The 18,149-nt window shown below is 43.1% G+C and overlaps 1 protein-coding gene across 1 annotated transcript; it reads right to left on the reverse strand.

Annotated features, from left to right (window-relative positions):
- Positions 1-4,294: 4,294 nt before the first annotated feature.
- On the reverse strand, positions 4,295-15,840 carry LOC136442954 (uncharacterized). Its single transcript, XM_066439996.1, has 9 exons — positions 15,679-15,840; positions 14,274-14,422; positions 12,514-12,685; positions 10,602-10,776; positions 7,610-8,166; positions 6,607-6,754; positions 5,481-5,639; positions 5,027-5,125; positions 4,295-4,431 (listed from the first exon to the last, which is right to left on the reverse strand). The coding sequence occupies exons 1-9, from the start codon at positions 15,838-15,840 to the stop codon at positions 4,295-4,297; spliced, it is 1,758 nt and encodes a 585-aa protein (XP_066296093.1).
- Between the last annotated feature and the right edge of the window lie 2,309 nt (positions 15,841-18,149).

Below are 18,149 nucleotides of genomic sequence, written 5' to 3' on the forward strand. Positions count from 1 at the left end.
ATGTACAGCACTTATAAAGCCTAAAGGCGTTGTAAGGCGTTCATTTCAAAGAGTGCCCCATAACCTTTGAAAATGTGGAACACCTTGATTAAGCCACTAATGAGATTTTCTGCTTTCTGATTGTTTCAGAGACATGGTCGGCCTTGGTGATTATGATATTCAATAAAAAGATAAACCAATTTTGGGGAAGGTATTGAAGGATTGAAGTAGTTAATCTGTGCGTGCAGCCTTGTTAACAAGAATGTTATGGCATGTATACATACGTAAGTTGTTTTTTTCCACCGTAACGTTTGGATGCATGCGCATATATGCATATTCTAAAGTTTCCAAAGAAATTGAAATTGGCAAGCAACTGATGGCGCACAAGGCGTTACCTGTTTTCGGGGACATAGAAACACTCAGGATATACATGGTCATTGATGGGTGAACATTTACTATACGCCCACCTTCGAAAATACGGCAAAGGCACTTTGCTCTAGATCTCCATTATCTTTAAAAACAAGCTTATAAGTTCTCTACCTTGCTGAAGAGCCCACGTAGAGATGACTCCGAAAGTGCATTTCTGGTGACCTGACACTTACAAATTAAGGTCGGGTGAACAAATAATCTTCATTCTTGCACCACCGACTCGAAAATCGAAGCAAACTTTCACAATGTGTTTACGTTTAAGGAAACTTTTCAAAGCACTAGACAGCTTTCGCAGCTCTACATCACCATAATTATTGATTCATAGAATGTTAACGGTTGCATTCATACAAATCAGTTTAACTGTATCATGACATAACATAGCATACAAGCACATTACATGTTGCGTAACATACATAACATTCCATACAAGCTTCAGCATCATATTAAGTAGAAACAAACTAGTGTCGTTGGCTTTTTGACAATTCAAAATATCGCTATTCTAATAAGTCTAAACAAGGCATTGTAGTGATTATACTGTCGTGCAATCCCGTTTACTTCTAATTGCCCTAATTCTAGTTATATACAAAGGCAACCTCAAACAGTCAAGCAAATCATCATTCAACAAATTTCACAATGAAAACCAACGTATACACATGAATGACATGATGATACTTGTTATATACGTTGCCTAGATGTCTACATGCAGTTTTGCCAGTGAGAGAGATTGTTTTGGCCCCGGCGTCTTCACCAGATTCAGCCAGTATGTCTTCATTGTCACTCCATCCTGGGGGGGGGGGGGTAAGTTGTTGTTTCGGCTGGTATGACGAAGCAAATTCAGACGTTTCAACCATTAAATGTTATCCAACCCCCTTCTCACTGGACCCGTGGCACACTGGCGGCGTTGCTGTGTCCTAAACTAAATTTGTGCTACCCTTGACTTTGTAATGGGAATATCATTCAAAACGTACAAGTATGACCCAAAAGATGACAAAACACACAAAGCATGAAAAATTCGTATTTTATCGATGAAATTTGATTCGTTGAGTGCTTTGTAAATTCGATCGGCCGCAGCGACGCCGCCAGCGTGCCGCGGGTCCAATGAGAGGGGGCTTTATACTCCCATTCCAATAGGACGGCGCTTTCACCACGCGCTCTCTGCGACCTAAAATTTAACAGATGGCTCAATGAATTTCATTGATAAAAAAAACGAATCATTTTACGCTTTGTTGCATTTTCAGCCATACTTTTACATTTTACATGATATTCCAAAAATGAAATCAAGGATAAGACAAATTCGATTTAGCTCGCAGTAGTAGTGAGAGCGCAGCCCGATCGCCGTCTAGTGGAATGGACTTCATAAGACTGTTCGACGACCCCAATTGAAAACTCTAAACTGAATGATGTGTCTAAAAAAAGGAAGTAAAGCTTATTCGATGAATGCTGACCTTTCCTAATCTCCAAGCAGATCCAACGGTTGCAAAGACCGTATCCAAATGGGAAAAGGAGTTTTTATTGCAACCCGAGCAACTCCTTTTGCCAGTTGATACGGTCTTTGTAACCGTTAGATCTGCTTGGAGATTAAACATTTGCTGCTCTTCGTGCTGATTGACTAGATGACCGTGCTCAATGACCTCACTTGAAAGCTCTAGACTGTTTAACCAGCGTGCGTATGATGTGTCTAAAAGGAGTGCTTTTTCGATGAACGTTGACATTTGCTGCCGTCTCTTTAGGCTTCTAAAAGGACTAAAAAGGTCTAGTTAGGTAATACTAATGAGCAAAGACATGTGGTTATTGAGCAGGAGACGGACGAAGATAGCTTTGGTTCCCAAATAAGGACATGACTTGAGCCTGGCGTTTTCTCCAGAGACCAATTTACACTTCTTTCTGAAAAGTTCCTGGCGTATTACTGTGCAGTCAGTATGGAGTACAACGTTTTAACCATTACGTTTGCAAAAGAAGGAGTACATGTGCCTACGTGACGTGGCTAGGTTCATCGTGTGCGTCATATAGGAAACCCTAATCTCCAAGCAGATCTTCACGATGGCAAAAATCATATCAGCCAGCCAGAGAGGATCCAGTCAGCCAGAGAAGCTCCACCTACGGTGGCTGACTGGAGCTTCTTTGGCTGGCTGGCTGATACGATTTTGCCACCGTGGAGATCTGCTTAGAAAGCCGACTGTGGTCCGGATAGTGGCAGATTGATACCTGGTTATACCGCGGCGTTCGCATTCGCTTGTGCATGCATGCAATGAGTACCAAGCACGTATCCAGACCGTAATGTGACGGCATACGTAAGACTACGGGCGATCAGCTTGGCTGGTGAATTGGCATCCCGATGGACTACATGTGCCCACATGATGTTGCTTGCTTTGGTGGTTGAATTCATCTTGTGCGTCATACAAGAACCCTATTCTCCAAGCAGATCTCCACGATGGCAAAAATCGTATTAGCCAACCAGAGAAGCTCCAGTCAGCCAGAGAAGCTCCAACTACGGTGGCTGACTGGAGCTTCTCTGGCTGACTTGCGCTTCTCGGGCTGACTGGCCATGGAGCTTCTCTGGCTGGCTTATACGATTTTGCCACCGTGGAGATCTGCTTGGAATTGAGGAAACCTGACTGTGGTCCGGAAATTGGCAGATTGATATCCGGTTAACCCGTGGCGTTTGCAATCGCTTGTCCATGCATGCAGTGACTAGCAAGCACGAAATACTATCCAGACCGTAATGTCAAGGCATTCGTGAGACTACGGGCGATCAGTTTGGCTGGTTAATTGGCCTCTTGACGGACTACATGACATGTTCAATGACCCCATTGAAAACTCCTAACTGAATGATGTGTCTAAAAAAGCTTTTTCGATGAACGCTGACATTTGCTGCCGCCTCGTCCTGATGGACTAGATGACTACAATGTTCAATGACTTCACTTGAAAACTCTAAACTGGTCTAGTAGTGTGCGTATGATGTGTCTAAAAGGCTTTTACCATGAACGCTGACATTTGCTGCCCTCTTAGTAGACTTCTAAAAGGACTAGAAAGGTCTAGGTAGGGAAAATGAATGAGCAAAGACATGTGGTTATTGAGCAGCAGACGGACGAAGATAGCTTTGGTTCCTAAATAAGGACATGACTTGAACCTGGCGTTTTCTCCGAAGACCAATTCACACTCCTCTTCCTGATAAAGTTCCTGATAATCGTGACCCCATTGAAAACTCTAAACTGGTCTAACAGTGTGCGTATGTGTCTAAAAGGTTTTTACGACGGACGCTGACATAATCGCTTGACCATGCACGCAGTGAGTAGCAAGCACTTATCCAGACCTTAAAATGCATACGTGAGACTCCAGGCGATCAGCTTGGCTGGTAGATTGGCCTCCCAACGGACTAGACTACTGTGTTCAATGACCTCACTTGAAAGCTTTAAAATTGTGAAAAGCGTACGTATTATGTGTCTAAAAAAAGTAACGCTATTTCGATGGACGCTGACAGTTGCTGTCGTCTCTTTAGGCTTCTAAAAGGACTAGAAAGGTCTAGTTAGAGAACATTGATGAGCAAAGACGGGCGAAGATAGCTTTGGTTCCCAAATAAGGACATAACTGGAACCTGGCGTTTTCTCCAAAGAGCAATTTACACTCTTCTTTCTGATAAAGGTCCTGGCATATCACTTTGCAGACAGTAAGGAGTGCCACGTTTTGACCATTACAGATGGCCAAGCACATGTTGGTGAAGAAGGCCTGAAATCTGTTTACTAGGCCAGAAAACGATAGATTTGAATCCGATTTCTGGATGATTAAGACTTTATGCTTGCTGTCATAAAAGTAAACCACATTTGTATTAAGATATAATAGTCCAAAAAGTGGCAAAAACTAAATTCAAATCAGGTGATTTCTTTGATTACAGTGAATCTGTTGTCATGATTTGTTGGAAACCTACTTTAATGGTGATGACGTCACCACGCGGTTCCACCAGGAAGGACTCTCGTGACGTCATAAGCAGTTCTCTGGTAGATGGCGAGATTTGGATCCGGTTTGCTGAATCAAGAAGAAGAAGCAAAATAAGCAAATTTTCAACACCGGATCGACATCATAAGTATATCATATGTTTTTTTATAATGCTATCTCTTTTAGCTGTATCCGGTAACATTTTTTCATTAAGAAGAATGAATATACTCTCGACTTTCAGGCCTCTATTGCTCATCGGAAGAACTAACACTGTATCTAAATGTCATTTACTCATTGTACGCAGGACATGGAGTGCACATTTCAGAAATTATTTTCAAATGGAAACACCGTGTGTATCTTAAAGCCCCCCTCTCACTGGACCCGCGACACGCTTGCGGCGTCGCTGCGGCCGATCGAATTGACAAGGCACTTAATGAATTTCATCGACAAAAACGAATCTTTTCAAGCTTTGTGTGTTTTCTTGTCTTTTTGTTCATACTTGTACGTTTTGAATGATATTCTCATTATAAAGTCAAGGGTAACACAAATCCAGTTTAGGGCGCATGCGCGCGCGCAGCGACGCCGCCAGCGTGCCGCGGATTCTGTGAGAGGAGGGCTTTAGACGTAGTGTCAATGTACTGTAACGTGCAGAATAGTGGCAGTAGTAACTGACAGGTGTACGTACGTTCTGCGGTTTGCTCCAAGCGTTGAGCAACATTAACACTGTTGCCAAAGACGTAATAGCGTGGCTGCTTCTTTCCAACTACCCCTGCCACACAAGGCCCTGATAGAAGAAAAATAGATACCATGTCAGGCTACTCTTTTGTATTAACGTCGTCGTTGAAACAACTGAATGGTGACTGAACGTGAAAACAAAATAGATTAATAACGCTATGATATGCATCTTTGGTCATATCGCCAGGTATCCAAGTTAATGTCCGCCCGTGACGTCATCGTAAATACGGCAGCCGTTCCGGAATCTGCAGCTGGTAAGATTCTTAATTCACTAACATCAGAAGGTTATATATTTTGCACAAACGTCTAGTCTATGTTCATTAAATGATACTGTTATAGCTGAATGTTTGACAGGAAATGTTGAATTTTGGTGACGTATGACATAAGCGCTTTAAGTATCGAACCTGTATGGATCCCGATGCGCAGTTCCAAGGGATAAGTGACGTGCACGGGGTGGAAGGACCGGGCGGCCTTCATGAGGTGCAGCGCGGCGCAGGCGATCTGCTCCCCGTGCAGGTCACCGTTCTTCGTCGGTAAACCAGAGGCAACCATGTACGCACCAGCTACGTGCACAAACAACATAATGTTGTAGCGGATTCGACCTCCAAGAAGCGGTGTTTTTATCAAAATCTCATCATGATAGATCTTTGACATTAAAAGTATATATATAACCTATATTATATATAACCTCCATTAACAATAATCCGCCGGGTCACAAAAATTCGCAACTTTGAAGTGGGTTTGAGAGATTTCTTGTGCAGAACCCCCAGGTATGCACAGTTTAAATATACAGAAGTGCATTGTACTGGGTACCGTTGGGTTGAAGATCCGTTTGGACGTATCTTTTCAGGGTGGTGGAATTGTGTACCCTGGTGGAATTATGTCAGTAGAGGTTACAGCATGGTCAGCTTATGTGCTTCGATCCCATTCCCAAACCGGGGTCCGGCGGGGCAGCTTTTAGTTTGGGGAAAAAAAAATATTATATAAAAGACAACAAAAGACACAAAACGTGAAATAATTACTCGCAACCATATATTGTGTATTTTCTTGATATGCATTTTTTCGTTTTCGTAAACAGCCCGGCCGGGCCCCGGATTGGAAATGGGACCGAAGCATTAACTTGTTCAGCTGTCTTACAAAAACATAGAAAGATGGGTAGCAATTCGTTCTTAAATACGTCTCCTCCATCAACGTTCATGAATCATGCCACTACTTCTAATGTCAGACCTTTCCACGGCTTAGGAGATGCCTCTACCCAATCCATGACATCTGACGGTAGGGCAAGGTATTGAAGGTCAACGACGTTCTTACTAATCTTATACACATCAGATCTTCCCAGGGCTAAAGAGGTGCCGCAGTAGATCTCATCTCAATCCATAAAATCTGTCGGTAGGGTACTGAAGGTCAACGTTCTTACCGATATTTCTAACTTATACACATCAGACCTTCCCACGGCTAAAGAGGTGCCGCAGTAGATCTCAACCAAATCCATAAAATCTGTCGGTAAGCATTGAATATCAACGTTCTTACCGATACTTTCTACCTTATAGACGTCGTAGCGCCCAAGGACAACGTCAAACGTGTGATAAAGCCGGTTGAGGAGATCAATGACTTTGTGAGGAGAGATGGCGGCGGTGCGCTCTGTGAAGCCCACGATGTCAGAAAACATGATTGTAACCTGCAGGAGGGAAGGGCAACGAAGTTCAAATTGACGAAAAAAAAACAGAGTAATGCGATAGGCATACAAAGTCTAGACACAGGGTGCAAGCGGGGAAATTTATCTTAGCTAGGCTTGAGGTTCAACTTTTGTTATGATGTGATGTGATGTTGTGTATTGTAGTCATATGTGCGTACGTGCTATGTTTTCAGTGTACTATAATTATATGAATGTCCGTTCTGTGTTTTTATGAATCCAGGAATAATAGAATAGATTTTATAATCTAATGAAGTCCTAATAAAACATCAAACGTCAAACAGGTAATTGGCTGCCTTTGAAAAGTGAAATCGGACGGAAATCAATTTATTTGCACTCACCACATCTGTCGCCCAGAAGACTGTCCTAAAGGCACGGTCTCAACTTTCTTTGTAGACCGTAATAGTGTTATGTTTTGAAAATCTGACTTTTGACAATTTGATACCACAGAACAAAAGGTAACTTTGATAGATCAGAAATGTTTTCTGTTCATCTTTATTCCTCAAATATCAACACGATATCACATGTATAATTTTTACATGCGCGTGCACGTGTATGTGTGTGTATTTGTGTCTGTTTGTTTGTCTGTGCTTGTTTGTTATAGTGTATTTGTGTGCGTGTGTGCGTATGTATGTATATGTATCTGTGTGGGAGAGAGAGAGGGAAAGAGTGAGTGAGTGAGTGAGTGAGTGAATGAGAGAGTGAGGGAGTGTGTGTGTGTGTGTGTGTTTGTTTGTGTGTGTGTGTGTGTGTGTGTGTATGTGTGTTTGTGTGTACGTGTGTGTATGCGTGTGTGCGTGTGTGTGTGTGTATGACGCTTCAATTTGTTTACTTCCTCACCTCATCGAAGTACTCTGCCGGGACCGTGTCAGCCTTCTTCATGGCGTTCACAACAATGGCGGGAAACACTCTGTACAGCAGCTTGTCCGATTTCTTCTTCTCCAGTTCCAGCTTTGCGGTGATGTTTTCCAAGTTTGAAGCCACGGCCTGAGCCTCACTAGCCATCTTATACACACCCATGACTATGAACGGGCCGATTGAGACTACGGTTAGTAAGATGGTGTAGCCTGTGGCTAATTGGACATCATCTTGAGCCAGAAGATGCTGGAGGATGTCCAAGACTCGCTCAGAAAGATGTTGTTCAACTTGGCGAAGGAATCCGATATATTGGGTCATAAGGTCGAACCATTCTGCACCTGCCTCAATAGAGGCCTGGGCGATTTGATTTGTTTTTATTCTTTCACGGCTGCTAGAAATGTTTGCCTCGAGCGCTGTTCCACGAAACTGCTCTAGAATCTGTACAACTCTGTCGCTGTATGTAATTGCATCCTTCAGGTTGGCGTTTCCAACTTCTAGTACATTGTCGTACCATTTCAGCTCACTCGAAGAAAATCCGCCTGAATGAACATAATATAACGATACGTCATATGACCATGGGAATATATTACTGTGATTTTGTTGATAGAAGCATATGCAGTTTGTAGTTGAATGATTTATGTTCATAGTGAAGAAGATGTCTCTCCATACATGAAGAAAGGACGACAAAGACTAACTCTAAAGAACAGAGAGCATGATAGTACAGAAGACTCGTTCCGAATTATAGAACCCAGCCTCCTGTATCAGAAAATGAAGTGAATATATGTTCAGAGAATATTATACCATAACCTTAATTCTATTACAAATTATTTGATGTAAAAGTCTTTTTTTCTAGTTTTATGATATTCTTCAGCGGGATTGTGACGTGAACTGACTTGACTTGATTGCAATTGATACTGTTCTCGTCAGAAAACATTGTCAAAACACATTTTGATACCTGATTGATCTGAAGTCACTACTATAGTCTCTTTTTCTATTACTTGCTTACTGCCAGAAAAAAGTCGTTTGTTGGCTAAACAGAAAGGAGGTTTTAAAGCTAAGTCTGTGGGAGATTATGTAGAAGATTATCTGATAGAACGTGAAAGTGCTGTAAGGAGATTTACGTTTATTGATGAATTGTCTGCTTCGTAGCGTGACCCCACAACTTAAGTCCTCTCCTTAGAAGGATTTATCTCTGTTGACTCATCCGAAATCAAACCTTAAATACCATTAAACCCCTCTTTAAGGTCAGCATGCATGTCGTAATCAAGGTAAGAAGATTTATCTTTTCTTTAACTTAGAGAAAGATGACAGTAAAAGTAAAGCCCCCTCTCACTGGACCCACGGCACGCTGGCGGTGTCGCTGCGTCCTTAACTGCATTTGTGTTACCCGGCCTTGGCTTTATGTGAATATCATTCCAAACGTACAAGTAGAAACAAGAAAACGCAAAAAATCTTCAAAAATTCGTTTTTTATCGATGAAATTCGGCGAGTGCTTTGCCAATTCGATCGGCCACAGTGACGCGGGTCCAGTGAGAAAGGGGCTTAATGGTATGCCATTTGAGCCACTGTACATGTCACGCATAGCCGACCATGGCCTTCTGACCCTCTCCAGACCATGGTTGGGAGTTAGTCTGGAGCACAGTCGTATCCGGTTGGGAGTTGGCCGGCTATGCTGCTTAACAATATTTAAAAGCCGTCTACGCCAACCGACTATAAGGTTCGACAAATCAAGCTCGAAAAAACATATTATTCTTAGAAGGCAATCAGAAGAGCGAACTAAAGCTAGAATAGGAAGGATTTCAGGCTCCCAACCCAATGCCGACCTTCTTTGGGGAGTAGTCGGAAGCAATGTCGTGGGAGGGTTCTGAATGTGTAACAGGGGTTTTAGCCTATAATTCATTCAAACGGCAATTGTTTAGTCTTTCCAGTAGAGAGGCACAATTTCCCGGCCCTTTGAAGACGACTCATTACCGTTTAACAAGTACTTAAGACGGACATATCTTATGTCTGTGACGTTGTCCAATCTAAGACGTCATACCTGAATTGAAGACGTGACAAGACCCGGAAGATGGGAATATACCCGCGGCTTTAGTCAACAGTGGTAATTACTAGCTATGACTGTACATTTATACACCACGTAGGCACAAAATTCAAATACTACACCGGAAATGTCCGTGTTAATAGTCTACCCAATTACCAAGACCCACAAAAACACGTCCGGCTCTTTCCTATCTCTATGGACAGTGACGTGTGTGATACACCTCGCAGTGATCTCGAGTTACGCTACAAGCGGAAGTTTCGATCTACAAATAAAACCACATGAAAAACGTCAGGCCTTTTGAAAAATGATTTCCATTCATCCCTACATCATTAAAAGCTACGCAGCTTTTTTATCACTCAATTAGTGGTTTTCAGCAAGGTTCGCATGCGATAATGATGCAAACGCGAAAGTGTTACCTTTTGCACTGCCCTACATACAGTCAAAATCGACTGAAGCTGCCGACCGTCTTCAGAGACGACAAGAGCCAAAGACAGACATCAGCAAAGACTAAACCTTCTCGGCAGCCTACAGAACCTATTAGCCCCATCCAGTTTTTCTGATCAAGCCCTCATTTATTTGTTATCAAGGGGTTCATCCTTTGTTTTTTTATTACCATAGTGAAATTTTGGGCTTGACTCAGGCCTATATTGTGACGAGCAAACGCTTTAAAACTTAGTACGACTGTGTTTATAAAATATTGACTGTTTGTTTGTTTGTTTGTTTGTTTGTTGCGTATTTTGCTTGTTTGTATTTGACCACCCAATTGCTGTTACTTATTGTTATTGTATCAGATGAGTATGTAAGTTGTAATTTTCATTTTCAGAGATGATGTTTGATATCAGCTACTGCTAGAGTGCATCACCTCTGTGTCCTGTGTATTCTTCAGTTGTTTGATAAAAAAATGAAAATAATAAAAGAAATGATGCAATCTACCTTGCGCAAAGAAAACACTGCCGAGAGCTCTCTCCAAGCCGGCGTAATCTTTAGCACTGACGACCATCTGGTACGCTACGACAGTAGTCCATAGCTGGGACGTATCTGCACGGCTAAGGGTCCTCCCCATGTCAGAGATAAACTTCTCCGTCACCGCTGTGTAGAACAGGATCTCCTATGAAGAAAACATCGCAATCATTGATCTGGGAAGAGTTTTCTTCGACATAAGCCAACAATATGTTTGTTTGCTTTATTTAGATCTCCATCGGTGTACAGTTTTCACAAATCATACACTAGTCTTCCTCTTAATCTATTTCAACAAACATAAGATAGAAATATTCAGATCTACAAAAGTTTAGAACACCGTCATTTCAAGCTGACAGTCCTTTACTAGCACTATGAAATATTTCTATATTATATTTTGAACACTTAATTAATCTTTAATTTACTTGTTAATTAAAGGTGGCAACGGTCAAAAACATAATTCTCGATATGTCCCATCAGCATCCAAGTAGAGTGAAAAAAATGCGGACCTTAGTGACTTTGACTTAACTGACGTCACTGAATGTTTCATAATTCATCTGAAGTACAGCAAGTATATTATGTATAATGTCTTTCAGTACAGCCAGTAGGTACTCATTTTAGTAATGAGGCTCGTAGTACCTTTTTAACGTGCTCTGGGCACCAGCCACATCTTACGTGCCTTCCGAAAGACGAATGCAGCTCCAACAAGGACACCCAACCTTGGATTCCAACTGAAATCTCCCAGTTATACCCCCATTCCACTTGGACAGCGCTCTCACCGCGCTCTCGCGGCGACCTAAAATGGTCCAGAGCGCCGTGAGAGCGCCGAACTCATGGAAAACGTGCTCAAGTGGAATCTCCACGGCGACCCTTGTGCGCTCTCAGCGCGACCAAAATGTCAAATGTCAGCAACTTTTTTTAAGATTTCACAGATCACCCAACGAATTCCAGAGATAAAGAACGAATTTTCGTTACGTTTTGTGTGCTTTGTTGTCTTCTCAGTCATACCTTTACCTCTTGCATCATATTTGAATGATAAAATCAAGGGGAAAACAGATTCAATATAATTTTAGTCGCTGCACGGTCGCTCAGTGTGTGTCTTAAGTAATCGCTCAGTGTGTGTCTTAAGTAATATATGTATGGTTTTTTTTTCTGTAAACTATTTGCAATGAATATATTTTATCATTCTACGTTATAATAGAAACGTAAATCACAGAATTTTGAAACACATTTTGAACCACTGACACAGTAAATCTTGGAGGGAAGTTGATTTGAATGGAAGTAAGTACTTGTAGTTATTCGTCAATTTGCATTACCCACGAGCAAAACTATGATTTGACCACAAAATTCCCAGAAATTCAAAATACACGACTTCAAGAACGAAATTTGTTTGAACTACAGTGAAGACCATTCAATCCTCATAGAGCGCTCGCTGCGATCCTTGAGCGCTCGCTGCGGCCCTTTGATCCCACCTTGGGCGCTCTCACGGCGCTCACCGCGCTCTCACGGCGCTCTCACGGCGCTCATCGCGCTCGCTCCGCGCTCTCTCGGCGCTCGTCTTTTGATTGCCATCCTCGGCGCTCTCACGGCGAAGGTTTTGAGCATGTTCAAAACCATCGCCGAGGTGACGGCGCGCATGGCGCTCTCGCCGCGCTGTCGGCGCTCTCACGGCGCTCTCGCCGCGCTGTCGGCGCTCTCACGGAGCTCTCGCCGCGCTGTCGGCGCTCTCACGGCGATCTGGCCAAAATGAGGTCGCCGTGAGAGCGCAGTGAGAGCGCCATCCAAGTGGAATGGGGGTATAAGCAACTGATTGAACAGGAGCTCAATTGTGAGACCGCTACTAATTGAGCTACGTATACAGGGACATCCCATAAAAAAGACTACAGACCTTAGCGACTGTAGTTTGGTTCCGTTTGAACCACACGTCACTTCTGTGGTGTGCCAGGTATCGTTGGAAATTTTCCGAATTCCGGAAGTACCAGGGTGTGTCTACTGTGACTTCCGGCCAGCTCGGTAGTTCGGCGATCGCCATGTCTGTGTCCTCGTACTTTCGTAGTAACCTGTGGAAAGATTGATTGGTGATGGTTAGCTTGTTTGTCTGTCTGTTTGCTTGTTTGTCTGTTTTCATAGATAAAGCATAAGGAGAAGGCATAAAGAGATACTGCATGCACTCAGTTCCTCAACTCATTTTTATATTGAAGTAGAACAATACTAAGGCTTAAGGAAACTAGATTACAAAGAAAACGACAAGTAATGGTTTTGCTTGTAAAACAAATTTAAACTCGCTGCATACTTTGGATGTTTCATACGACTCTCTACATGTATTTGTATAGGGCCTCAGAATTATAACCAATAAACATACATCAATGAGCTTCAGAGGCTCGATAGCATATGATCTTTACGCCAATGTTCATATCAATGATACACAGGATTGGCATGTCGTAATGGCAGGGTGTTTGGCCCAGAACCTAGAGGTCCTAGGGTTCGAATCCCCTAACATGCCCCGATGACGTGGTGCCCCTGGGAAAGGCACTTTGCACGAATATCCTCATTTTCTTCACACACACTGAAAATGAGTACCTGGTTTCGGTTAGCGACGTCCCTCGGATAGGACGTCAAATGTAGTTCCCGTGTTTGAAGAGAACCACACCTCGAGCACATGAAAGAACCCACCACACTTGTCGAAAAGAGTTGGGGCCCTTCTCGGTTTGAGTGGATCAAATAAATCCGCGTGTATATGGAGCTTATACTCTTCAGTACAAACATGGTATGTTAGGGCCCTATCACACTTGTGCGTATATTGAAGTGCGTATGAGTTGCGGATTTTGCAGGTAAGAAGTTGTTTTCTAGTTTGACTCATCGTTGTACAGCCTCATTATCGATCCAAAGTAATGACTTCTTAGGCTGCAAACTTAATTTAAGAAAGTTAATCCGCAATTCATACGCACTTGAAGCGGTCCCTGGTTCCAATCCCCCGCGCCGACGCCACCGATGCTGTGCCCTTGGGAAAGGCACTTTACACGACTTTCCTCACTCCACCCAGGTGTAGAAATGGGTATATTGTTCTCTGTACGTGGCACTGTTAAGTTATGAAAAACTTCAGTGCAGTGCCACGCCGTCCTTGTCTGTCCCAAAACGACGTAAAACAACTTAAACCAAAGGCATGTTAATACTCAACTCATGCGGACTTGCATATACGCACAAGTGTTAATGGGGTTTGAAGCTACGAGGCAGTTTACGGGCATGCAATACAAACCAACAAAACATATGACGTCAGAACGTACCCCTGGTAGACGTCAGTGTCCCCCTGTGAGCCGAGGAAGAGTGACGTGGTCCCCCTCTCGCATGTTAATACGCAACTCATGCGGACTTGCATATACGCACAAGTGTTAAGGGGGTTTGAAGCTACGAGGCAGTTTACGGGCATGCAATACAAACCAACAAAACATATGACGTCAGAACGTACCCCTGGTAGACGTCAGTGTCCCCCTGTGAGCCGAGGAAGAGTGACGTGGTCCCCCTCTCGCATGTTAATACGCAACTCATGCGGACTTGCATATACGCACAAGTGTTAAGGGGGTTTGAAGCTACGAGGCAGTTTACGGGCATGCAATGCAAACCAACAAAATATGTGACGTCAGAACGTACCCCTGGTAGACGTCAGTGTCCCCCCGTGAGCCGAGGAAGAGTGACGTGGTTCCCCTCTCCACCGCCAGGTTGTGGACGGCCCGGCCTATGTACGTGCTGAAGGAAATCTCCCTGCTGGCGGCCCGTCTGATGATTCTGTTCTCACTGACCTAAAGGTCATAGTTCATTCGATTATATGGATGACAGCCGCGTGCACAATTTTCGTCCGTTCCAAAAACAAAATTTTCGATCTTAGATTAGGGGTGGGTACCGGTACATGAAATTCAGGTCCGGTCCAGGTCCAGGTCTAGAGGGTCAGGTCCAGGTCCGGACCTGTACCTGTACCTGTACCTGATTATAGTAGTGTCGCAGTACATCATATTTTGGAGAGCGAGACACACGTAAAAGTCTCCAAACGTCATGTCTGGAACGATATAATTTCTTAGGTTTGCACTCTGTCTCAAAATTATAACTATACTCTCCTCGCCGTCTGTTTACTCATCCTTTAAGTGTTTCTAGATATGATTCAGAGCTAACGTCTTCGAAAACGACTCGTTAAATCTGCGGTTTTGTATTTTCTTAGACCAGTTATGTGGCCTCCTGCTGGTAGCCTGGTACCATGAATTTTGTAATCGGTCCATAGGCCGGTCCACTGATTTTTTACGGACCGGTTTTGTTGGACCGGTCCATTAAAAAATACCGGTTTTGTACCGGTACACCCCTATCTTAGATCGTATAAAGCAGATGCAAAATGAGCAAATATATGCCGCAAGTCTAGTTGCCAACATAGAATGGAAAGCGGATATTGATGTCGTAGAATGCCAAAGTCAATGTCAAAGTCAAAGGAGAAGATGTGAAAGAACACGAAAAAGAAGAATCTATTGTTCTCTATGTTATGTTACTTGCAATGACAACTTTCCTGACTATTTATATTTCATAATGAAGACAACGTTATCATTTTTTGCCAACACACACTCGCATCAGTTTTGGGGTTCCCATAGGATGTCATCCATACAATCGAATGAAGATGGCCAAATCAGGTTTGGTTTCCATAGATACGTATACAGAGCACTCTCCTTGTCTCTAAAGTCGAGGCAAAGACGTAGGAAAGTGGGGGAAGAATGCCTCCGTATTTCTGTCTCAGATACAAATACATAACACCAATAAAAAAAGTCCAAAGCAATTCATTCAATAGAATGCACGTTTTATGTCCGCACATACGTTGAGCCGTTCGTCAGGTATACGGGGGTAACTTAAAAGTTCAGGGCCGCTAGCAAAGTCTTGATTTACGTAAGTATAAAGTACGTTTACATGTAACATAGATCAAGACCTTCCTGTTCGCAAGCTAAGTAGCCAAGTACCATTCAATTCAATCACTTGGGGCGTTATATAACTGCACGGACCATAGATAAGCACATGTTCCCACCTCATTCAAGATGATGGCGTTTTGCACGACCATGGCCAGGATAGGGGACAGAGCCAGGAATAGGAGCCCGACCAGCTGGAGAGTGCACTTTCCACTCGGCGGCTTGAGCGAGTCGCTTTCATCATGTCTGTTTGTCTGCCGATATTTGGCGTAGAGAGGCATCGTTCTGAAGGAGAAGTACCAGTCTGTCACGAATCATAAATCTAGTTCTTTTATATACGGCATGGCATCGATTGTGTGTCGGTAATGGTTTGATGTCTTAATCCTGCTTTTAAAGGCACTCGGGGCGCACATCCGATTTTGTCAAGCCGAAACCCTTACGAGAGTATTACGTGGCTAAATCACGCAAACGGTGTCACGAAAGGTAATAACTCTGTGAATATATTTATCTCCATGAAAAAGGGAGATATTGTTTTGGGAGTGTCTGTTTACGTTTCCAGATTCATAATTCAAGAACCTCTTGATGGATTATAATGATATTTGGTATGTGGGGAGGTGTTAGGAAGGCGAAGGTCAAGCTACTAGTAGATCGATTTTGAGCCCCCTAGTATGTTACCTTGGTACTGCAGCAGAACTTTTGTTTTTATCTTGACGTGCTACGGTCTTGATCTTTTAGTGGCAGATAGCCTGTGATGTAAGGAAAAAGTGATGTAGGTTTGGGCCCCCTAGCAGCTTGCTCTGGAACTGTAGGGTGTTTTTGTCGGAATCCTCCAAGGAGAATAACTGAAGAAAGGAACGACGGATTTCCATGATATCTTTAAATCTTGCAGTATTTTGTGCTTTATAGGATCCCCGTGGCTTTACATTTGAAATATAGCTTATATGCTGAACATTTGATGTCTCTCGCACGTTTCAGTAAGTACTTCAACGCCCGCAGAGCGCGATTAGCTCCGTACAAAGTCATTTCTATTGCTGTCAAGGTTTTGGCTTCATGCCTATAGCTACAGGTGATGCTTTCGACCATGAAATAGAATCCAGTTTACCATTTACTAACATAACCCCACCAGAGTACATAATTCCGCCATCCTGAAAAGATACACCCAAACAGATCTCCAACCCAACGCCCCCGTATAATGCACCCCTGTATAGCTAAATATCTATGTGCATGCATGTGTACCTGGGGGGTAATGGACTAGAGATCTCTCAAACCCACTGTTTTTCAAAGTGGCGGATTTATGTAACCCGGAGTTTCATCCAAAAAGATGATACCTTTACATTTTTTTCATTGGCAAGCGTGTTCCTTAAGGCTCAATATCCCTAGTCTCCAACCAGACCCAATAGATTGCAAAGACCGTATCCAACTGGCAAAAGGAGCTTATAGTGCAATCTAAGGTCTGGTTGGCTATGAGACTTGGGTTGGCTATGAAAACTCCTTCTGCCTGTTGGATACGGTCTTTGCCAACCGGTAGGTCTGCTTGGAGACTACAATATCCCTAGTGTTAGGAAGTGACTAAGAAGTCATTCTGTTTTCTATGTGGTTGTGTTGTAAAGCCACTGTGATAAGAACGAAATTTGTGTGTGTTGCCCGCGAGATCCTTACCGAATAAAGAAACATTGACTGACTGAAATGTAACAAGAAAATGTCTGACTTGTGCAACAAAATTAACCTCTACCAGGCTCCACAACTCATCTGGCATGTTATCTATCTATTTAGACAATTTCTGCTATTTTTCCAGCGACCTATTGAGCCTGGCAGAGGCTACCAACGTGTTTACACAATCTCTCGCTGGCTGGGATCAATGCCCCCCTCCCCAAAAACGTGGCAAGGGATGCTAACAGCAATTCCCCGCTGAACTAAACTTCTCAGTGTGGTTACGCCTCATTAGCACTTTAAGTGCACTCTTTATATCATTCCTTAAGTCAATTGATATTCCATTCCCAGCAACCATTGACGGCCTGGTCACGAGCAACGAAACGTGAGAGATTTTGTGCCACAGGGGACATTGGGTGGTGGGCTCAGATCTGCAGTGGATCAAAGCCAACAGGCTTGCGATTTGTCAAAGACCAGTGACGTGTACATCTTTCATACACCTATTAGATAGTGGCGCCATGATAATGTAGCTGCTGCTCTTCATGCATGGCATACATATACGTTGGCAGAATTTGATTTTGTAGATATACCTTGGAACCCATCGATGCCTTCTGTCCCACTATGCAGTCAGGACAAAAAGAGTGCACTTCAGGACAGAAATACTTGTCGAGCTTGGCAGTGCGTTTTTCATTACATATTGATCGATAACCTTTATTGTACATTTATGCCCTATAGGACTAAGTACAGGCATACAGAAATAGAATCGTAATTAAGTACAGTGACACTGACAGGACCTCTTATGCTGAATTTGAATTTGATTTCTTTATTTTGATGGAATTGCAACAGCACAATACACATAGGACACAGGCAGCTATTGCTGGTGTCGTGACCCACACATAATATACCCGTTTTTACACCTGAGTAGGGTGAGGAAAGTCGT

This window comes from Branchiostoma lanceolatum, chromosome 10, assembly GCF_035083965.1.
Source record: "Branchiostoma lanceolatum isolate klBraLanc5 chromosome 10, klBraLanc5.hap2, whole genome shotgun sequence".
Classification (NCBI taxonomy): domain Eukaryota; kingdom Metazoa; phylum Chordata; class Leptocardii; order Amphioxiformes; family Branchiostomatidae; genus Branchiostoma; species Branchiostoma lanceolatum.